The sequence below is a fragment of the Dipodomys spectabilis genome, unplaced genomic scaffold (genome assembly GCF_019054845.1).
Source record: "Dipodomys spectabilis isolate Male_0828 unplaced genomic scaffold, ASM1905484v1 ptg000783l, whole genome shotgun sequence".
Lineage (NCBI taxonomy): Eukaryota > Metazoa > Chordata > Mammalia > Rodentia > Heteromyidae > Dipodomys > Dipodomys spectabilis.
The window spans coordinates 20,376,585-20,401,514 of record NW_024871460.1 but is presented as its reverse complement, the minus strand read 5'-3'; the positions used below and the strand labels follow the sequence as shown (position 1 = coordinate 20,401,514).

General features: G+C 33.2%; 1 protein-coding gene across 2 annotated transcripts in view; it reads left to right on the top strand.

Annotated features, from left to right (window-relative positions):
* Vps13b (vacuolar protein sorting 13 homolog B) overlaps positions 1-24,930 on the top strand; it is a 505,216-nt gene that overhangs the window by 241,378 nt on the left and 238,908 nt on the right. The window contains exons 26-30 of one of the 2 annotated variants that reach the window (XM_042673185.1): positions 4,342-4,513; positions 5,013-5,127; positions 7,068-7,209; positions 10,128-10,536; positions 19,160-19,271. In XM_042673185.1, coding sequence (XP_042529119.1) covers positions 4,342-4,513; positions 5,013-5,127; positions 7,068-7,209; positions 10,128-10,536; positions 19,160-19,271 — 950 coding nt within the window. Of the gene's footprint in view, positions 1-4,341; positions 4,514-5,012; positions 5,128-6,446; positions 6,514-7,067; positions 7,210-10,127; positions 10,537-19,159; positions 19,272-24,930 lie in introns of both variants that reach the window. The other variant, XM_042673186.1, reaches the window with a different exon arrangement.

The following is a 24,930-nucleotide window of genomic DNA, read 5'->3' as shown; positions in this document are numbered from 1 at the left end:
TGTATTTTTTGAACGTGGTGGATTTACCAGACGTAAATATAGTTTTGAAAAGCACATTCTGACAATTGTTTGACTCACAAAGTAGTGTTACATGGCACAAACATTATTTCTATGAGTAAAAAAAGTATATGTTGAAGTATTTATATGGTTCTCTAGATGATTTATATTTTATGACTAATTCTTTTCATACTGACAGGTTGATTGTGAGCACTGTGTTTTTCCACACATACAAACAACTTCAGCTTCCTGTATTTCAAATTTTGTCATGGTAGAGTGAGAAAGAGTTAAGTACGAAGCTTAAAAGCAGCTAATCATCTCCCCTACCTCCCTATCCTTGCAATGAAATGGCAAGAGCAAAGGTAGTGGAAGTTCTGGCAGACCACTTGTTACTGTTGATTTAAGTACAAACAGTGGTGGAAGTGTTTAGTCCTTGGGGAAATTATGCCATTCAACAAAAATGCTGAAGTTATTTTGATAAGAAAATATAGTAATGGTCGAAACTATAATCAGTATTGACCTAAGCGGGGCAAGGATGAAGGGCTGCAGTGTTTGCTCTTCCTGATGAACAAAGATAAATTCACCTAGAAGAAGAAATTAAGTATTTTGGTCAATTTGCAACAAAATGGTGAATGAGCTGTTTATTTTAGAACTAAGCAGAAAGTTGTGGGAAAGTAGTTTGTCATTTCCATTTCTGGCCTGATTTCTACTATAGATTTGGAAGAGAATACAAAGCTGTTTAACATACTACAAATGAAACTTCAATAGGGCTTATTAAATATGAACCTATTTTTCTTAGCATTTTATTTTGTATACCCAGTAACACCAGAGATGCTGTTTTTTCTGAGGTTTTTCCATACTTGACATATATTCCTCTAATTGTTGAAAGAATATAATTTATTTATGCTTCTGCTCTGAGACTCTATCAAGAAATGTACTCATACCTTTTTTTGTTTCCTTTTATTTAAAAATAGAATCATTTTCTAGAATTACTTTTTCATTAGATGTTACAGCCTGCCAAACCATATTTTTTTTATCTTCTCAAGTTCTAGGAATTTCAATTATAGCAGATTTAGGACTACCTATTCTAGAGAAGCGTTTATATGAAACATCAACAAAGATCAAGCTATTTGTTTTACTTATATAGCTGGGATAAGAAATGAATGTACTATTGGTCTCTCTCTATCTCTGTCCTTCCTTCCCTCCCTCTATTACTCACCTGATCCTTCCCCCATTTTCCTCCCTCATTCCCTCTTCATTTTTTTTTTTTTTCTTTTGGTCTCATAGCCCAATCTAGCCTTGAACTGTATATTCTGCTGTCTCTATCTCCTAAAGACTGGGATTCTAGACATATACTACCACACATAACTAATTTTCTGGCATAGTAAATTACATGACTCTAATACTTACTTCATGTCTACATGTGCCTATAATAAACAGATGTCATTGTTTGGAAATCTTCATTTTGTCCTGTTTCTTTTTGGGGATTCAGGGAATTTGACTTTTCTTCTGATTGGAAACATGTTATATGCTGATGTCTAACAAGGGATGACACACACCTGTAATATTAGTATTAGGGAGACAGATTAGGAGGATAAAGAATTCAAGACCAACTTGGACTACATAGTGAGAAACTATCAAAAAAACAAAAACACTTAAGACCACAACCAAAGTGTCATACCTAAACTGAATATTATTCTTGACTAGATAGCATGTCTTTGCCAGGGTTATTTTGTATATATTATTTATTTTTCTTATTTTTGGTTATTTAGGCTAATGAAATTAGTAACTTCTTTGATGAATTATTCATAGAAAATTGCATACATACCTTGTTATATGTCTTATTAAAATTTTGACTAATATTTTCCTCTGACTCTGGTCTACTGGTTATAAATACTTAGCAAAGAACATTTTGTTTGAGATACTTAAACACCAGTGACCTTTGTTGAATGGCAACTCCTTTGTGCAACTACTTAAAGATAATAAAAATATTTAATTAAAAAAACTAGGGAACCATTAGAGTCTAGGATACATGCCAAATGGAAATATTTGTGAAGTTAGATGATCAAATGAGAAAGACAGCAGGAATACTGAATTTTATATATCAATATATACCTCTCGTTCTCTCTCTTTCTCTTTACACTTCAATATGATGCTCTTTTTCAAACTTAACACTAAGAAACAAATATCATTATTATAACCATATTACAACCCAAAAGAAAACAAAGGACATCTTCTTAATTTGTCTTATCATTTTTAGATGACCATATATTCTTTACCTCATATATGGTGTATACTCATGCACATCTGAAGGAAGCTGGGAGGGGAGGGCACAGAGTCATTGGAAAGCAGGTGAAAAAGTACAGTAGAGGGACCCATCAGCTGTACTGGACATGGGTGAAAGTGAACTAAGCAATTCAAGAGCGGTGATGGGAGAGAGGGATTGGGAGAGAAAGAGGAAACAGCTGATACTAAGCAGGAGGAAAGAAATGAATGTATCACCTGATCTGGAAGAAATAGTTTTATTGTTAATTTTCACATAGTTCATAAGCTTTGTAGATTAGAATGACAATGATTAACCTGTGAAGGTTAAAATGTGTTTGTGACTTTAGCTAAATATAACCACACCACAGTACTGTGGAATTTATGTAATTAATCTCAATAAAGTTATCTTTGGGGAGGGGAACCATATTTCAAAGAAGGTATTGGACTGTGAAGTTAAATTATTTGCATAAAATCACATGGCTGGCGTCTCATCCTACCAAATCATACTGCTTGTTAGTCTAAGCTTAATTAAATATGTGTAACTAATGCTAAGACTAATATCCTTTGTTATATTTGATTTGATCTTGCAGTTTTTGGGTTTATTTTCAGATTATAAAAGAACAGCAAAGTTTGGAATTAAAAAAAAATTTAAATGCTTGATAGCTAATTTTAATATATCAAGGAATGATCGCTGTCTTTAGCACTGTCAACCTGAATTTGAAACTAAAGCTATTCAACCGTAGTTTTGACTTCAAATAAATTATGGTTTATCTTACTCTGAACTATTAAAAGCTATCAAAAAGACCAAGAAACCTTTGACACCGTGTTTGATAGCACTAAATTAGGACCCTATACGTGTTTTAAGTTAATATTGACTCAAATGAATTTATGCTTTATTCTCGTAAGTTTTAATCATATGGAACATTTTAGTAAGCACTGTCAGCTATACATATCTTAAGTTAATATTATTGACTCAAATAAATTCATGCTTTATTCTCCTAAGTTTTAATCATATGGAACATTTTACTAAGCATTGTCAACTATACTTAATGTCTCCTTTCCTTATATTATAATGTGTAAGCCATGGGCTGGGAAGGTTCCTCAGTGGTAGAGTGATTGCCTTGCATGCATGAGGTCCTGGGTTCAATTCCTCAGCACCACATAAGCAGAAAAAGCTGGAAGTGGCGCTGTGGCTCCAGTGGTAGAGCACTAGCCTTGAGCTGAAGAGCCGAGGGACGGTGCCCAGGCCCAGAGTTCAGGCCCCACGTCCGACACACACACAAAAGTAAGCCATTATTAATTGTTTTGTTATACTAATAATTTTGCTATGGTTATTACAGATTCATTCACAAATACTTTACATTATAAATAAACATTTTTTTCCCGTAAAAGATAGTAAAAATTGTAGCCTTTATACATCACAGCTACTGTGTTAGCTATTTGACTCTGTTCAAAAAGCAGTCATAGACAGTAACTAATGAATGTAACTGAGATCTTCTAAAATTTTATTCCCCAAGACAACTGAATTTGGTCCTTGGCTATAGTTTATACATCCTTGTTCTGTAAGAAAGTTATTATTAGTGTGCATCCTAAGTTATTCAAGGTGTTTTAGACTTTTAGAGAAAACTGAATATCAAACATGTACATTGTAACTATATAAACCATTTGAGTAGATAGCTTTGTGCCATATATATATATATAATTACATACATTGTAGAAAGTTAAAATATTTAAAATTATAAATTTTAAATTATAGTTTTAGTGGCCAGGCACTGGTGGCTCACACCTGTAATCCTAGCTCCTCAGGAGGCTGAGATCTGAGTGAGGATCGTGGTTCAAAGTCAGGCCGGGCAGGAAAGTCCATGAGACTCTTATCTCCAATAAACCACCAGAAAACTGGAAGTGGTGCTGTGGCTTACCTTTTGCTGAAGAGCTCAGGGACAACATTCAGGCTCAGAGTTCAACCCTACAACTGACCAAAAAAAAAAAAAAAAAAAAAAATATATATATATATATATATAATTTTTAGTTACTTTTCCTTAAGCTACAAGTCTTATCCCCATCTCCTTTTTTCCTCAGGGTGATTCTATCCAAGCAGGCGATGATTCACCATTCTCAGATTCTGTTACCTTGGAACAAACTACTAGTAACATTGGTGGATCCAGTGGTCGTGTTAGTCTCTGGATGCAGTGGGTGCTCCCTAAAATTACCATAAAGCTCTTTGCTCCAGACCCTGAAAAGAAAAACACAGGTAGGGGAGAACTTTTCTTCTCTACTGGAACGATCAAATATTAAGCACTACATTTATAAGAACCATATACTTAAGTTTGTTTATTGTCATTTATAATTCACTAGACACATCATTATGCCTAATTCAAGTTTTTTCAATTTGTGGTGATAACTAAGGTTTATGAGTACATATTTTCTTTCATTTTATAGTACCTCCATTTTGCTTGTTGTATTAAGATGTACACTAATAGCCATGGGTAATTATATCACTATCATTAATAATACTGTAAAGATCCTTGACTGATGTTGGATTTAGCACCTTAAACATTGATTGACTTTTTCCTATATTGAAATAGATGACTTAGCTTAATTTTAAAGCTTATTGATATATACTTGATTATAGAAATATGTATGGTCTGTTGCTTCTGTAGATATTAAGGATGTATGTGCCAATGTGAAATAAGAAGTTTACTATTTGTTATGAGAGTCTATATTTATACAGTATTTTCTTCTTTTTGCAGAGGTTTGTATGGTCAGTGAGCTAGAAGATCTCAGTGCTTCCATAGATGTGCAGGATGTATATACCAAAGTGAAATGTAAAATAGAGAGTTTCAATATTGATCACTATAGAAGCAGGTAAATAAGGAATACAGAAAAATATGTTCTTTGAACAAAGTGACTAAGAATTTTTCTATTTAAGTTTGGCAATTTTTATTACTTTATTTTTAAAGGGGGCTATTAACAGATGAATTGTTCATTTTTACTTAATATTTATATGGGGTATGATAATACTGTGTTTTGTAAGAGGACATGTATCTACATAAATAACTTTGCCATATTAAGTGAAATAAGTTAGATACCTTAACACAACTTATTATATGTATTATATATTTTCTATCATGTCTGGAACTTATTTAACAGTTCTGTTGTGTACCTCTATTCATTTCTTATATAATCTATACTAAGGTAGAGCAACTTCTCACATCCTTTAGCACTTCGACAACTCTTGTACCATTGATATTCATGTGGTGAATATTCCTAGTATGGCAATGTTCCTTCCCTAATAAACTTTCATGTAAGGTAGATTATATGCAAATACGTGCTACAGAGGCCCATTTGTTTCTGCATGTGGCCTAAAAATATTTTTCTAAACATTTTCTAATTCTAATTTAAAACCATCTAAATTTTGTTATCATGTATGTCCCATTGTTTATACCAATAATTTCCAAGTCTTTGAAACTGAAAAATGTCATAACTTTCATGTAGAAAATATTTTGCTAAATGTATATTCTTATATTACTGAGTATGATTTTTTGTCATAGAAATAGGAAATTAGTTAATTGAATTTTGATGGTTATCTCTTGTGTCTCTTTCCCGTGATAGTTATCTATACCAAAACTATCTTTTAAAGTGATATAAAAATACAGTATTAGAACTGAAGTTTAAAGTTCTAAGCTTACAGGAGGGGTAATAATGCTCGATAGGAAGTGTACTCATTACCTTACTCACGTAACTGTAACTCCTCTGTACAGTATCTTTACAATAAATTTTTTTTAAGTTCTAAGCTTACTATAAGTTAAGGTTTAAATAGTTAATTTTGAGTTTGAGTATACATTATGTGCCAAACTCTATAGTAAGCACACTGGATTAGTGTGAATAGGCATAAATTCTCCTTTATGGACCTTAAAAGCTTATGAATGAGCTAGAAATAGTTGATAGAAATTATCAACTAACCACATACATCATTTATGATTTATGATTAGGGGAAATGCTTCTATGCAGAACTATCAGTGGGTGGTGCTAATGTTGAGTGGTTCTATCCATTGCATTGTTTCATCCATGTTTTAGTTTAGTATAGCACTGTAAACTTTAGAACTATTGGGTAGTTGTTTATGCTCAATTTTTTAACTTGGAGAAACTGAAGAGAACAGATAAGGTAAACTTATGTTTTCCAGGCCAGGGGAAGGTTGGCAGTCAGGACATTTTGAAGGAGTATTTCTGCAGTGCAAAGAAAAACCTGTGGTGAGACTCATTTAGTAATTACAATTGTTAAAAGTACATTTTAAATTGTTTGTCTTTGTTATTTCACTAATAGAACTATTGGTTACAAGATAGAATTAGACCTCAGCATATAAATTCTTTTTACTCCTTCCATAATTTGTTATAAATTTAAAGCTACTTTTAATCTGCTCATGTTTTGTAACCATCTTCCTTTATAGCAGTTAAGTAAATCTATCAAAAACACAAAGGTAGGACTTTTATTAGTAAACTTTATATTCAGTGTATTGTTATAGTGACTTTTTGAAAGATTTTTGCCTTCACAAGTGAGTTTATGTTTTATTGTATTTTCCCACTAAATAAAAGTAATATACACTAAAAGCAATTTTTTTTCCTTTACTTCCATTCGCAATGCTTTTGCAGATGGTGGTTCAGACAAAGGGCCAAATCTAGTAATGGCTCAGACCTAAACCTGTACAAACTTGAGCAGAATTAAAATCTATCCAATTTTTTTTTTGCTTATGCCTTTTATTGCTTTTTGTCTTTTCACCTTCTTTGCTCCTGTCCATCACCTCAAGCCTTGGGGAAGAGTGTTGGTCTTTGGGGCAATGTGGAGGTGTCTTCCTTTCCTGTACTGACAAGCTGAACAGACGCACCTTGTTGGTTCGACCCATCAGCAAGCAGGACCCTTTCAGTAATTGCTCTGGCATCTTTCCTTCTGTAAGAAATCATTTTAAAATTATACTACAGAACATCCCTAACAGGAATCCAGAGAGAGAATTGTACTATCCACAGAGTCAACTCTTGGTTATCATTTTCCTTCATTTCATTCACTTCAGAAATGATCTAAAAAAATGTATTTTTATATCATAAATTGATTTTCCACTACAATCGATTTCTGAATCAATTGTAAATACTGATATCATTTGGGGTTTATAAACACTGACCAATTTTACCATCACCATAAGAAAATCACAGTAAGATGTTAAATATTATGTTTTCAATACTATACATATAGTGAATGATCAAGAGTTGACTGGTAACTGTATTTGTCATTCCTTTTGTGATTCTTGCTGAGATTGCTTTATAATTATTGTTATTTCTATTATGTCATTATCTTTTTCTTGCAACTAATTCAGGATCTTATGTAATGCTCTCTTAGACAAATTGGTACTTAAGTTATTTACTGATACAGACCTTTATAACATGACTTAGAAATTTAAAGCCAACATTTTCTAGTGGTAAAACACATGTTCTTAAAATAAGTATTTTAAGTGACATTTTAGGTAATTAAAAAGCACAAAAATTTTCAGTATTAAGAGCAGATAATAGTGTTACTGTTGAAAAATAATTAAATTACTAGAAACATTACTTTGTTTACAGCATTCCGATTACCTATTTGTTTTCTTATTTATACCTTGAAAAAGATTTAAAACATATATTTTAACATGAAAAATATTGTAAATTATTTTCTTTTTAAAACAAATTTTAATGTTTAATGGGTTATTTATTTTTCTCATTTGATTTTGGACTTTTCCTTGTAGTCTCTTTTTGTACTAGAAAAATATGTATCTGTCAATGTGAGTTCTGTTTAGGTTACTTTTTTATGTTATTAAAGACTATGAAAAACAATCTAAATATCTTTAGAGGAAAAAGCATAACTCATTGTTAATTCCTGTAGAGATTCCTTTATGATTTCTTGTAAATTTTAAAACTCAAATACGTTTTATCAAGCTCTCTTTAATTATCAGTGTTTTAATCCTTTCATTTTAAACAGCAGAAAACATTATTACTGTATGAAAAGTAACAATTTTTATTCTATCAATGATCTGGGCTTATTCCCTTCGATTGAAGGAGTTAGTGATGCAGCCATTTAAAAATGAACACCTTCATGTAGCTTATTTTTCAAGTCTTATATTTAATATGTTTAAAATACTTCTTTTTTTGAGGGGGGGCTCCGGTCGTGGGGCCTAAACTCTGGGCGTGGGCACTAGCCCTCAGCTCTTCAGCTCAAGGCTAGCGCTCTACCACCTGAGCCACAGCGCCACTTCCGGCTTTTTTTCTTTTTGCTTATGTGGTGCTGAGGAATCGAACCCAGGGCCTCAGGCATGCAAGGCAAGCACTCTACCACTGAGCCACCTTCCTAGCTCATTATGTTTAAAATACTTAAATTGAAATATTTATACATTGATATACGTTTTGTACTGTTTCCATGGCTCAAGTGTTATTATTCATAAGTATTTTGGGTTATTTAGCTTATTGGTGACTAGTACTTCTTTCTTCAAAGTACACTTTAGACACTTAGAAAGGGGAGGTATTACTGTGGCATCATAACTGGGGCTATACCACCGTCATCCTCCATCTGCTGTTGCCTGCTAACCAGCAACATGGTGGCAACGGTAGTAGTAATTTTTCTTGCTTTACTGTGCTTCTTTTTGTTTCATGTGAAACAGAAATGAGAACCCAGAAACAGTGTGAAATTGGAAATAATGAAAAGTGTTCTGAGGGTAAATCATTATGGGAAAAATAGTCTATTGCAAGGATTTTTAATCATTAAACCATTAAATTGAAAAGAAACAATGATTTTTTTTTTTTTTTTTTTTTTTACTTTTTTATGTTTTTATTTTTGCCGGTCCTGAGGCTTGAACTCTGAGCCTGGGCACTGTCCCTGAACTTCTTTTGCTCAAGGCTAGCACTATACCACTTGAGCCACAGTGCCACTTTCACCTTTTTTGTTTATGTGGTACTGAGGAATTGAACCCAGGGCTTCTTGCATGCTAGGCAAGTACTCTAGCACTAAGCCACATTTCCAGCCCCAAAACAGTGATCTTTTAAGAAGATTTTTTGTTCTCACTTTCCTTCATTGTAATGTCCACATGTAAAGAAATATTGATAACTGAGATGTGTACTTTTTCCCACTTACACTGTCATTTGGCTACTGTGACGTTGGTTTTACTCTTCAACATGAGAGAATGGAAGTAGAAGAAAAGGAAGTTTTGGAGTGATGGGATTACAGGCTCAGAAATATCCTGGCTTTGTTACTTCTTATATTCAGTTGATCTGAATATATGACATTGTTTTCTTTTTTCCTAGTTTAGTTACTCTCAAAAAATCATTTATTATATCCTAATAAATATAAAACTTTTTTCAGGTATTGGGAATATCTGTTCTACTCTTAATTTTATATTGAGTAATTTGTGCAGTAGAATTCTATCACTAATTTGACCTGAAATTTTCTTTACAAGAGCATTCCTGTCAGGTTATTCTAATGATCACAGAAGTTTTTTTTCCCCATATTTGCTGAATTGATCAGTCACGTATTAAGAAGTATAGGATGGAGCCAGACATGGTAAAAATACATCTATAATCCCAGCTATTACAGATATAGATTCATCACAAGTAAGGTGAGGCCAAGCAAAATTAGGGTGCCATTAGCTCAGAAACAATATTCCAACAGGACTGGGAGTGTGGCTCAAGTGTGCCAGGTCCTGGGTTCAATCTCCAGTACTGCAAAGGTAAAAAAAATGGGGAATGAGTAAGATTATAAGGTTAAAATATAAAAGTAACTTTTCTCCTTTTGAATACTTATTTCCTTTTTTTGAATGAATTGTCTATTGTGATTTCCATTTTCTTAACAGACAACTACAAAACTTCTAGATGGCACTCATCAGCAGCATGGATTTCTATCTTTGACATATACAAAAGCCGTAACAAAAAATGTCCGCCATAAATTAATATCAAGAAATGAGCGAAGAAGTTTTCATAAGTTCTCTGAAGGTTTGACAGATGGTTCTCCTCATTTTCTTCATGAAATTCTTCTTTCAGCACAAGCCTTTGATATTGTCCTTTGTTTTCCTTTACTAAATGCCATTGCAAGTATATTTCAAGCCAAACTACCAAGGACCCAAAAAGAGAAAAGAAAATCTTCTGGTCAGCCTATGAGGATTCATACACTGACTTCACATAATTTACCTTTGATTTATATAAACACAAGTGTAATCAGAATTTTTTTCCCCAAAACAGAAGAAATACAGTCAACTGTTGGAGGTATTGTCTTTTGTTCTTTTTCTGTTTTGCCTTGAAATAATTTCTTTTTCATAAATCTTAGTTTTCTGGGTGTTGTTTATTTACTACTAGGAAGTTCTTTGCAGACCTTTAGAAAGTGGAATGTTTTAGAAAGGGACCATAATAGTTACTTTATAATCAAATCTGTATAAATTATATCCAGACACTATCTGGCTCCAGTAATTAAAAGAGTAAGAAATCTGACCTTAACTTTGACTATTACAGCTGCTGTATATGTTCTGTTACTGAGGCTTGAACTCAGTACTTTTTTTAAAGTATATGTTTTTTATTGTAAAGATACTGTACAGAGGGGTTACAGTTACATGAGTAAGGTAATGAGGACATTTCCTATCGAGCATTGTTACCTCCTCCTTTGTTTTCCCCTACCATATCTTCCCTCCCCACCTCCTCACCCCTTCCCTCCTCTGTCCCCCGAAGTTGTGAAGTTTGTTTTTAACACAATGTCTTGTACATCTCATTGTTACAAGGGGTCAACCTGTATCCTTATTTCAGCATTTTGTTATTTCCCTTTCCCTTCCCAAATTAGAAAAATGTGCATACAAGATGCAGGGCACCACAATCAAATACATTGAAAACGGGTTATACCATGGGCAAGAACATACAAAAGAAACAAATCACACAGTATATTGTAAGTACATTAAAAACAACAGCAAGAAAGATAAAACCTCTTGTGTCCCTATCTTGGGGTTCATTTCACTTAGCATCATCTTATATGGTCATATATACAAAGCTTTTGACCTTTTCTGCTTGTACTAGACATAATTAGTTATTGCTAATAAGGGAAACCATGGGACCTACATTTCTTGGGCTTGGCTTACTTCACTTAATATAATTTTTTCCAAGTCTTTCCATTTCCTAACAAATGGGGCAGTATCATTCTTTCTGATGGAGGCAGAGAATTCCATTTTATATATATATGGAATTATGGAATTATATATATCACATACATATATATATCACATTTTCTTGATACATTCATCTACTGAAGGGCATCTTGATTGGTTCCATATCTTAGCTATGGTGAATAATGCTGGGGTAAATATAGTTGTGCTGATAGCTTTAGTATGGACTTGTTTGTGATCATTTGGGTAAATGCCCAGAAGTGAGATTGCTGGGTCACAGGGGAGCTCTACGTGTAGCCTTTTGAGGACCCTCCATACTACTTTCCAAAGTGGTTGAACAAGTTTACACTCCCACCAACAATGCAGTAGGGTTCCCTTTTGGTCACAGCTCTTGAACTCAGGACTTCGCACTCAGACTTTCACTTAAATCTAATACTTTACCACTTGATTCACACCTGTACTGCTGTCTCTTTAATTGGAAATAAGAGTCTCTTCCATTTGTCTATATGGGAAGGCTTTGAATTCTGATCCTCAGATCTCAGCCTCTTGATTGTCTAGAATTACAGGTAAGAGCCACTGGTGCTCAGCATAAAATTTACACTTTCAGTTGGCCTAGTAGAGTGGTTCAAGGGATTGAAAGCCTGACTAGCAAACCAGGTCCTGATTTCAAAACCCATTTCCAACAAAACACAACACCCAGAAATTTTACTGTTGGATTGTATATATTAAGATAATTGAAATTTGGTTTAAAATAAAATAGTGCTACAATAGCATGCAAGTTCTCTGATAAATATTTACCTGGTGACTGAGGATTAGAAAATGTTACTCAACAGATTACTTATCAGCCTTCTCAGTGTTTATGAAATTATTCTGTTTTTACTTGATTAGGGCTGATAATACCAGTTTCTTTTCCTAGAAAAGTGATTTCAAGCATTTTCTTTTCTTATACATTGAAATAGTTGTTAATCAAATGGACTTTGAACTTACTCAGGCTTGAGTTCAGATCTTAATGTTATCATTTATGATTTTGAAATCTAGAGAGTGTTAATTATTAATTCTATGAATAAAATAGTAATTGTAATTACTAGCTAATAGTAAGCTTATTAATACCTTTTTTAAATGACACTTGGAGTCTAGGTGCATAGTGACAGTCCTATAATGAATGCTAAATGAATGTGGTTATTCTAATGACAAAGTTATATTCCTAAAATTAAAGTAGAATTCTGAATAACTTTGTTTTTTTTTGGGGGGGGGTCCAGTAGTGGGGCCTGAACTCTGGGCCTGGGCGCTGTCCCTTAGCTCTTCAGCTCAAGGCTAGCACTCTACCACTTGAGCCACAGCGCCACTTCCAGCTTTTTTTTTCCTGCTTATGTGGTGCTGAGGAATCGAACCCAGGGGCTCAAGCATGCAAGGCAAGCACTCTACCACTGAGCCACCTTCCCAGCCCAGAATTCTGAATATCTTACATTTTGATATCACATATACCACATTGGCCAAATTTTAACCCTGTCATTTGGTTCTTCTACAAAGGAAGTTGAGATAAAGTCTTTCATTATAAGCCTGTTCCTGTGAGCATACAAATAATGAAAAAAAATTTACAATGCTTCCCAGATTAGATAATTCATTAGCAATAAAAATTTATTTAACACAGTTCTGCGTTAGATAAAAGTACCATGAGATTCACTGTCCGAAGAGGGAATTTCTCTCATTCTGAGCTGGCACCTTATCACTGTGTCCTCACATGTCTAGAGACTGGAAATGCAGAAAGGGATAAATCCACTCACGAATGTTTTGTATATGAGGATGGAGTTCTTATGGCCCAATTATTTCCCAAAGAACACATTTCTTAAATCCATCATTTTGGAATTTTAGCTGTTACATATATATTTGTGGAGGGACATGTATATTTTAAATAATAGCATATGCAAGGTAATAATTCAGACCCTATAAATTTGAGGTATGTTTATTTGAAGGTCAGGTAATAATCTATACCACATAAATGAAGCAGCATTGTTTTCATATTTTGTTCTTGAAATCATTAGTTTGAGAGGAAGACCTTGAATATTCATGATGATAAATAACAAAGGAAAAGCACCTGGCTTCATTTTCTTTCTTCTTAAAATATAGTTCTTTCTACCTACCATTAATGCATTATCGTAATTGAGGAAGGTTTTCTGCCTCTGTTAATTTTTAAAGTTTATTAAGAGACTGATTTTAGAGTTAAAAAGATGTTCACAGAGCTTTATAGACTTTAATTGCCATGGTGTCTAGAGCTTTATTCAATATGTTATCCTTATGGATTTTTTTGTGTGTGGGTACCAGGACTTGAACTTGGGCTCTGGAACTGTTGCTTGGCTTTTCTTTGCTCATAACTAGCCCTTTACCATTTGAACCACACCTATATTCCAGCATTTTTCTGGTTAATTATAATGGTATCTTGCTTTTGCCTGGGTTGACATCCAACCATCATTGTCCATGTCTCAACCTCTTCAGTAGCTAGGATTAAAGATATGAGCTTACTTATGGATACTCAGTGCATGCTGATTCCTTCATTTTATATCTAACTTTTGCCAGGGACTGTATTAAGGTTGAATCTGCTTTGAAATGTGAAATTATTATTATTTTCTGAATATGCTATATTCTGTCAGTTTTACTCATTTGCTTTCTTCTGTTCAGTTAGTTAATGGAAACACATGCATGGTAAAAATAATAATTAGAAACTCTTGTTTTTGAGCAATTCCAAATGATTTAAGGCACAGATTGTTAGCCAGAAAGTAAAAACAGAATATTGTAGATAAAGTAACCTTTATATGTTTGCTATTTTTTTTTAATTTATTTATTTTTTATTGTGAAAAACTGTACAGAGGGGTTACAATTACATGGACAAGATAATGAGTACATTACTTATCAAGCATTGTAGCCTCCTCCTTTGTTTCCCCTTCCCATCCCTTCCAAGCCTCCCCCCATCCCCCCCACCAAAGTTGTAAAGTTCGCTTTCAACATGACAACTTTTACTTCTCATTGTTGCAACGGGTCCACCTGTATCCTCATTTAAATGACTTGTTTTTCCCCTTCCCCTTCACAGATTATACCGACATCAAATACAATGAAAGCAGGGGTTATACTGTGGGGGAGGGACATACAAAGCAACAAAGAAATAATCATATAAATGCGTTAGAAACAAATGCATGAAAGCTATTGTTTTTATTATGTGAATATATAATGAAGTTTTGGGTAAAGTCATCTATGTTACATTAAATTACAGAGATTAAAAAAGAAGAAAGGGTACATTTGCACAAGATAATTCTCTCTGGGTTTCCATGGCTCATGTTTGTAATCCTATCTACTAAGGAGACTGACATCTGGAGGATTATAGTTCTAGGTTAACCAGGGGGAAAAGGTTCATGAGACTGTACCAAGCAGGGTGATGAGTTCTGTTCTTGCATCTTCTAAAGAAAGTATAAATAGAAGGGTCAGAGTTCTAGTTGACCTGAGCCAAGAAAGACCCTATTTCACAGAAAAACAGCAAAAAGGGCTTACAGTATGGCTCAAGCTGTAGAGTTGCCTGCCTTGCAAGTGTTAATCTGTAAATTCAAACCCCAGTCTATAAAAAATAAAGAGATAAGGTAAGGACAAATGAAGTTAAACATAAATAGGAATGAGACAGTGTCATTATTTCTGATGGAAGCATAGAAATCCATTTTGTATATATACCACATTTTCTGGATTCATTGCCGCATTTGTAAGGAAAAGGAAAGACTTAGAAAAAATTATATTAAGCAAAGCCAGGCCCAAAGAACCATAGATTGCTTGGTTTCCCTCATTTGTAGTAATAGAATGTGCCTATGAGTTTACATATAAACCAAGTAGATAGTAAAGATAAAAAAATTACACTTAGACATGGTAAATTATATAAGACTAAATATTTACATAGTGAGACCAAAGGAAGTTATTCTTAGGAGAGGATCACAAGGACTCAATATTTATATACATATGATCATATAAAATAATGCTTATTGAAATGAAGTTCAAGAATGGAAGCAAGAGTTTTTTTATGTTACTATTGGTGGTTCTTTGATTTTCTGTTTTTTTCTCTTGTCCCTGTTTTTGAGGTCTATACCTTTTGTCTTATATGTAAGCTTAATCTGATTTGGGGAAGGGAAAGATTAAGCACAGAAAGCAGTGGGGTAAAGGGTGAACTAATACAGCAGTGATACTCATACACTATGTTGGAAATCAGCCATAATATAACGAGGGGAAAATGAGGAGCAGTGACACCGTTAAAAAAAAAATGTACTCATTCCCTGACTTGTGTAACTGTAACCTCTCTGTTACATCACCATTACAATATAGGCTGCAGACATAGTAGATAGAGCACTTACCTCTCAGGTGGGAGACTGTCTAACACCTCAGTATCAAAAATGTTCTAGTAAGATGCAAGTGGTAAGTAGTAAATTAGTAAGATGAGCACAATATTAATTTCATTCTAAAAAAACTTTGAAGAGTTTGTTGGAGTACTATTTTATCAGATTAATTAAATTGATAATATGTATAAGTTGTCTTGAGTAATAATATATTAAATGATTCGGCATCAAACTTCTCCACAGAAGCATTATTAAAATATGATAACACTTTTTGTCATGATAGAACAGTCTGTGTCATAGATGATTTATAAATAAACATTTACTCAATGTTATTAAGTTCCACATTTTTTGAATATGCTTTTGGTCTTTACCAACATGACAATAGCTCATTAAAACTTTTTGTTGATAGCTTTGGGTAGAGCTTTCATAATAGTTATGGTTTTATAAAATTTCATATTACACAGTGACAATTTCAAATCACCTTTGGCTTTAGATATTTTACTATAGTGCATTTGTAATGAGAATCTTGAAAAGAAGTTGAAATTACAGTTTTAGTTCACATTTGATGTTAAAATTTTAGTCATAAACCATGTTTTATATTCTATGAGAATTGCATCAAAATTCTGTTCTTTTTTACTTTTTGGTTCTTGGTGCAAGATCCTGATTCCAGAATTTCTTATATTCTCCTCATACATACATACATATTCTCCTCATACATACATACATATGTAAACATTCATGCCTTATTAGCTCCAAGATGGATAAAGTCTTTCAGAAGTACAATTCAAGTTACACTAGCACAATTTTTAATTATATGTTTATGATCTTTAAATAGTTGTACAAAGGAGTTACCATTCATTAAATCAGTTTATGAATCTTGATTGAGCTACAGTTCAAGTTAAACTAATATAAATTTTAAATCATACATCAAATTTAAAGATAAAATGTAATGTATTTAACATTTAAAAATTTTAATTTTTAACCTAGTATTTTAATTTTTTAATCTAGTATGAGTCTTCCAGGGTTTCTCATGAGGCTCAGTTTTTAAATATAGTTAAGGCAAAGTAGGAAAACATTCATTTTTATGTTGGAAGTGCTTTAAGAGGGAACATTTCTCATATGCCCCAACTATTAAATGCAGGTGACATGAACTCAAAAGGGATGTTGGGGTTTTTTTCAGCCAAATGAAAAAAAGTAACTGAGTAAATGAGTCAAAGTACACTCTTACTTAAATACATATTTTTATTATCTTTGCTTACATATCAGTGGAATCTTTTGATAAGTTGAAAACTTTTGTAATAAAATTATTATTTTAATTTGGTTTTCAAGTGATGTACATTAAGTGCTTTATATATTATAACTTCCTAGTGAATATAATCTACTGAGAGCACTTTTGCCTCTAACAGAAACAATTCTCTTCTTGGATCTGGCTTTGTATGTAATACAAAGTACATCATTTTTCTCCCATGTGCACCTCATTTGTTGCAGTGTTTCTATTACAGTTCAAACTTTCATCTGATAAGTTGTAAGCCTGGAAGAACAGTTAGCAAGTATCCTAATTGTACAATTTCCCTTTGGCGATAGAGAACCTATTCCCTAAGTTTACTGTTTGTTGATTTAATTGATGCTTGTTGCTTAATTAGAGATTTTGCCCACATGTAAGTATTTGATAAGTTTGGCATCAAATGCAAGATCTATGAAATGTAAACAGTGTTTATTGTATAAGAACCTTTAATCAAGCTAGTATTCTAGTTACTTGAAAATAGTGCAGCTGCATGAGTAGTAGTTTTCAGTTTGATCTGTTTTGCAGTGAACATTAGCAACTGTTGTCTTTACTCTGGTTTTGGTGGTTTTGTTGTTGTTGTTGTTTTGCATGCTATGTTAGGTTACTTCACCGTTTTTTCCCCCTTCTTTTCTCTGCTTACTCTTCTCCTACTTCTCCTCCATTTTACCTTCCTCTACCTTTGTCTTCTTGTGGATTCTGCTTTCCTTCTTTGAATATCTTTCTTCTTGATTTTTCCAAATTTCGTCATTCCAACTTTCTCTTTTATGGACTAATCTAAGTCAGACCGTACTAAGTGTATTGCTGAAGCAGCTGGAAATAATCTCCTAGATTTTGCATTCTTTGGATACCACATTTTGGGAAATATGGATTGTATGCTTTTGTAGGCAAGTTCTATTCAGGATATTCCTTGCAGCCAGTCCCTCTCTGTTCTATTTGTGGAAGATGATAGTTGTTGAGGAATTTTGAATTTTGTTTTTGTTTGTGTTTTTCATTCCTCGATCCTCACATGCTAGGCAAGCATCCTGCCGCTGAACTATAACCCATCCCTATAAATTTTACTGCATATTTACTTCAAGATCCAGAATCTTATATGTTTTTAACAATTTTTAAATAGTTGTAAACATTGTTTTTATAGCCACAATAATAGTTATTGTTTGAAAATAAAGCAGTAAATTTAAATGAATCCCTATCCATCAAGAATCCTTATCCATCCCAAATAGTCCTTAGAAAAGACATGGATTAGAAAATGGGTTACAGAAAAAATACTGAGCTTTATAAGAACCTAGAGTTAACTAGAGTTAACTGCTATTGTACTCAGTACAAAGAAACAAGGTAGGACTCATACATCTTTTTACCTTTTTTGTTGTTGTTATCACCTTACTTTTAAACTTTATTAGGAGGTAGAATTTCTAAATAGGGATGAAGTTAACTGCTTCTCCAGCAGTTTCCCCATAGAAATTATTAAAATTAAAAAGTACATAAAAAAGTTCTTATTGTTCTTTTCCCATCATTTCTCTCCTGTAATTAACTATTTTATTTGCAATTTTAGTAACTGCAGCTATATTTATCTTGAATTTTATGACATTTGAGAACTTACGTGCTATACTATATGTCTGTGTGTATGGCAATATGTTTTATATTTCTTTTAATCATACAGGTTTGTATCATTTTGAGTGTTTGTTGCTAACTTTGTTGATTTTTTTTAATGCTTGTAGGTAGTAATGCAATGTTTAAAAACTAGGACTAAAAGTCATGTGGGAGAAATATACATTTGTGCAAGATTGTGAAATTAAACATATGATTTTATATGCTTATATATATGCTGAATATCATATACTCTATTTTTCGGTATAGATTTTCTGATTATTGTAATGCTAATTTAATTTTGTATTTAGCAGAAATAAAATTTGAAATAGAATTAGGAAAAGTATTACACATTTTTACTTTCAACATAATTTTTTGCGTTTTTTTGTGTCTATACTTGTAAGTTTCCCATCATTTGTCTCCATCCCATTCCTGCAAACATTTTTCTTTGTATGAAGTTATGTACAGATTCACATTGTGTTTTTGTGTCACTTTTTTTTTTTTAACAGTTACTCCGGCAGCATTCGAAGACACCATGGTTTTGAAGATAGGCTCTGTTGCTATGGCTCCTCAAGCTGACAATCCTCTTGGAAGGTCTGTCCTCAGAAAAGATATTTACCAGTAAGTTTATTTTCTTATGTTCAATCTTGCAAGTTTCATCCTGCAAGAAGTACAGTGATCAATAAAACTTGCTTAGTGTGGCCTGTAGAAATTCTTCTCATTCAGGATCTTTTGATATTTAAAACCAGGTTTTTCTGATTTCTTCAGTTGTGGGTTTTTAAATTCATTCAGACAAATCAAGTATTTCTGTGAAGTGTTGATGAATAACAGAGTGTAAGTACCAAGACGCCATAAAACTGAAGAAGCATAGTTTGGAAAATTTTAGAAGGCTTCAAATTTGACCAAAATTCTAATCACATAAGAAAATGAGGTTCTCTGTAGAACCACCACATCCTACTGTAGTCATGTTGTATCAAAGTGAAGCATTTTCTTAATTTAAGTGTAAGCCATTACTTGAAATATAGGACTATGGATGTCATATGGATCAAAGCTGTAAAGAAAAGCAAACTTCTAAGGAGAAATTTCATAGTAAACACTTTCTGTGAAAATGCCGTGCTCTGGATTTTGTCGTTGAGCGTTTGCAAACCACACTAAGCATATATAGACAACTAAACTGGAGAACATGTGTAATCAACATGATAAAAATAATACATAATTGTACTGAAGTTGGCACTGATGGCAGACATAAAAGCAATGTTACAAATAATACCAAGTGAGAAAACTTACAGAAATACAGATGAACAAGTAAGTGTCGTCTTTTCCTTGCTGGTCTGTTTTTCACATGTTTTAGTCTCATTCTTTAAAAACTATATTCAAACATTTCTCCTGTAAATGTTACAGCTATGAAAAGATTATAATTTTTTTATATATACTTACTACCTAGAAATGACATGTATCTTTACATTTTTTTATTTTTTTTTTTATTTTTGCTGGTCATGGGGGCCTGAACTCTGGACCTGGGCACTGTCCCTCAGCAATTCGGCTCAAGGCTAGCACTCTACCACTTGAGCCACAGTGTTACTTCTGGCTTTTTCTGCTTATGTGGTGCTGGGGAATCGAACCCAGGACCTCATGAATGCAAGGCAAGCAAGCACTCTACCACTGAGCTACCTTCCCAGCCCCTATTACATTTTTTAAAAATAGTCTGACTGTATATCTCGGCTTGGTCTCCATCTTGCAAAACACTTTCAATTGTCTGCACTTAGTCTCCCAAGTTCTTGGATTACCATGGCTACCATGCCTAGCTTCTATTTTTATTTGTATATTCAAAAATTATATTTCTAAAATGCTCTAATATGGGAGTTGACACTTTTTTCCCTTCAACTTATATATCTTCATCACTTCTTTATACCAATTTTTATGTATAATATATGGTATTCATGTTTAAATAATTTTTATTTAGCAAGGCTTAGATAAAATCTTAGAATGTCAGAGCTAAAGGAGTTTTTAGGAATCATCTAATGATTCCACCTTCTTTAGTATTTTGAAGATTATGTAACAGGATTCAAAAAGAGTAGTTGTCACTAGTCATTAGTGATACAGTTAACATTACAGTTCTTATATCTGACATTAAGGCCAGGGGTATAGCTCACCTAATGAATGCTGAGTTCTGGGATGGAAGCTTTAACCCCACAGTAGGATTTAAGTAGTTATTAAGAGAACTAATTTGGATTTCATTTATAACATAAATTCTTAAAGTTTTCTAAAGTTCATTCTTTCACATGAATTTATTTTTTACATCTTAAGGAGTTAATGGTCTTTATATAATGTTTTACTTCTTATTTGGCATAAAAAAATCTATATTAAAATATCTTGGGCTGGGGAAGGTGGCTCAGCTGTAGAGTGCTTGCCTTGGATGCATGAGGTCCTGGGTTTGATTCCTCAGCACCACATAAAGCAGAAAAAGCTGGAAGTGGCGCTGTGGCTCAGGTGGTAGAACGCTAGCCTTGAGCTGAAGAGCTGAGGGACAGTGCCCAGGCCAGAGTTCAGGCCCCATGACCAAAAAAATAAATAAAAATACCTTGTCACCATTAAAAAAAGCAAACCACTGATACATTTCCTTTCTTTCTCTATCCTTTGTACTTTGAGCTCTTTTGTTAATTGTGTCATTATTATTATTATTGTTGTTGTTGTTTGTATCAGTCCTTGGGCTTGAAGTCAGGGTCTGAGTGCTGTCCTTAAGTGATTTCACTCAAAGAGAGCACTGTGCCACTTGAGCCCACCTCCACTTTTGGTGGTTAATTGGAGGTAGAGTCTTTCAGACTTTCCTGCCTAGACTGGCTTTAAATCCTCATATCTCAGCCTCCTGAGTAGCTAGGATTACAGATAAGAGGCATCAACACCTGGCTCAGTATCATTACCTTTTTTAAACTCAGCTTATATTTTGGTAAGATAGTTTATAATAATTTTTTAAATTTTTCATTGTTTTTATAAAGGTGACATATGGAGAGGTTACTGCTGCATACTCAAGAAAAGAGTATATTTCCTTTAGGACAATGCCATTCTTTCCCTTGATGTCTCCTAGTTTTTCTCTCTCATCCTCACCCACAAGTTGTATAATTCATTTTCAACAAAGTATCTAGTACGTACTTCTGCTGCTTTTCTCCCCCACCCTTTGTCCCTCTATTTCTGTGCTTTCCCTTATACTCCCAAAGACATATAAATGAACAAACAGAAAAAAAAGGAATGAAGACAAAAACAACAGAAAAGAAATTAAAAAAAAAACTCTTGTTTTCATTTCCTGGAGTTCATTTTGACAAATATTATTTTATATGATCAGATCTAATTATTCTTTTTTAAAAATTAATTTGTTGTTATTATAGAAGTGATATACAGAGGTATTACAATTACATAAGTCAAGTAATGAACTTATACATTTTTCCCCTGTCTCTTTCTGACACTTCAGTTTTCTTTACATCTGCTTTCTTAAAACCTCTTTAATGTTAGTATCCCTCAGGGTGTTTCTTTTATTTGTTTATGCCCATTTCTTCTTGGGTAAATCTATCAGCTGCCTAGGCTTAGGAAAAATTGAGTTTCAAGAATGTATAGTAACTTTGAAGGGCCCCTCTAGCCTAAAGTTAGGGATATGTGTTAGAATATCAAAATATAATCTTTAGCATCCTAGATGACATGCTCTGCCTACTTGTTTTCCCCTGAAAGTTCATGTTCCAGAGTCATTTATACAAACCTAAACTACAAAAGGTATTTACATAGGAATTCATCAAAGCAATTTTAAATTCTCATTGAAATTCTGTGTCATCAACATCAGAGGAAAAATAGCAGGAAATAGAAACCACAACAAATGAAGTAATCAAAGTAGGAGTGGCTCAATTAGGATAAAAATGAATACATCAACTTATAAAGAACCTGTTTTCTAGGTCTTATTATTTTTATGATTGTATTTAGCCATAATATCTCAGTGGATATTTTTTAAAAGGCCACCTTTGTATGATTCCATTCATATGAAATTTCCAAAGCAGGTAGAACAATAGAGACAAATATAAATTAGTGTTTCCTAGGGAATGAGAACAAAGGAAAATGAGGAATCATACTAATGAGGATGGAGTTTATTCTGGACGATAAAAAATTTTCTAGAATTACATAGTAATAACAGCCAAAACTATCCTGAAAGGGAAATATGTCAGATGGCTCACATTTCTTGAGTTTTAAACTTAAGGCAAAGAAAAGGTAATGATGATAGTGTTGTATAGACATATAGAACAGTGAATAGATTTGAGTCAGAAATGGAGCATCTCATTTCCTATCAGTTTATTTTTGATAGAAGTGACCAAAATAAATCAATAGTAAACTGTAGTCATTTCAATAAATACTACTTATATTGCCATATACCAAAAGCCTGAAATTTATAGAACAAATAGGAGTAAATATTTCTGACTTGGAATTCAATAATGGTTTCTTAAATATAACACCAAAACACACGGTACAAAGAAAAATTTAGATAAATTATACTTTGCCATATTTTTCTGACTTTTCAAAAATGGGGAAATGCAAAAGAATAGGAGAAAATACTTGGAAATTATACATAATATAATATATAGATAAAATCAGAATCGTGTCTAGAATATGCAAAGTAACAAATGGAAACAAGTCCCAACTTAAAACTGGGCTAAGGTATGAGCATGTTGGCTCATGTCTATTATCTCAGCTACTTAGGAAGTAGAAATAGGAAGATTGCAATTCTAGGCCTGCCCAGGCAAAAAGTTCCTCAGACCTTGTCTCAAAGAATAAGCCAAATGTGGTAGCTCAGGTCTATTTTTTCATTTATATAAGTAATAGAAGGAGAATTGTGATCTTAGGCTGCTCTCAGGCAAAAGTATGAGGCTCTGTCTGTATAGAAGGACAAAATGTGTTTGGTTTGGCTCAAACCAAACTTGCGAGTTCAAAGCTCTGAGTTCAAACCCCAGTACTTGTGAAAAGTAAAAAAATAAATAAAAATAGGTGAGTTAGGCACATGCCTGTGGTCCTGTTTCCTCAGGAGGCTGAATGAGAGGATCTCAGTTTGAAATCATCCTAGGCAAATTCTACTTAACTATCATAAAGCTGACTGAAGGCATGGTTCAAATGGTAGAGCACCAACTATGAGGAAGCAAGTTGAATAAGAGCATAAGGCACAGAGGTCAAGCTCTATAACTGACAAAAATGTAAATAAGTACATAAATAATAAGCAAATAGATAAAAGGGGAAAAGAATCTTACTAAATAACTGAAACATGAAAATGATTGATAAGAACATATAAAGATGTTTAAAATTGTTAATAAGCAAAATGCAGTACTTTTTAGCTCCTTTTTCTATGTGTATATATGTCTGTCTTAAATAATAGATATCCTCTACTAGTGTTCTATAGTTGTTTGAACTCACTAATATATTGTAGTCATCCTCTGATTTGATCATATTCAAGAATGCTTGTTTTTGAACTGTTTAGATAGTATAGTGTCTAAAAGATTCTGAAACACTAAGCACTGCATTTTGTTGTGAACCAATTAAATATTTTTCACTATTAAAAAGCCTTCCTAAAGCTTGTCTTGTTTGGAGTATTATGATTAAGCCTTTTCAGACCTCTAGACATTATTTACATGACGAAATGTGACAAGCAAAACACAAATTATTTCATTCAGTGAAATAGCTAGTGGGACAGTCCTTGAAGAACATGCACATCCACACTTAACAGGAATTACAGAGCTGAGCGATTTACAATTCAACACCATGGTGTGAATTCAGGTACTGTAGGAGTTAAGCTTTAATGTACCCTTCTGAAATATTACTTGATCATACCAGTTCTCAAAGTGCTCAGTGTATATGGTAACAAAATTCCTGTCTTTTACTAAAGCATGCACCTTCTCCCCCAATCTGATTTCATTCTGTACTTTTAATCATACCATGAATTGCTTCTTTAGTAGATCTTGTTCCAACTAAATATTTTGTTTATTCCACTATTGTTTAGTGTTCTTTATGTGGCTATAGTTAATGTATGCATTTTCAACTTTCCTGAAATCTAGCTTGTTTTTATTCAGTCTTTCAAGCATTGTTATTTTGTTGTTGGCCTTTTTTTGGTGCATGCGTGCACATGCAAGTGTGCACTGCTATTGTGCCTTGAAATCAGGGCCTGGGTGCTATCACTAAGCTTTTTTGTTCAATGCTTGAGCCACATTCCAAGTCCAGCTTCTGGTGGGTAATTAAAGACAAGAGTCTCTCAGATGTG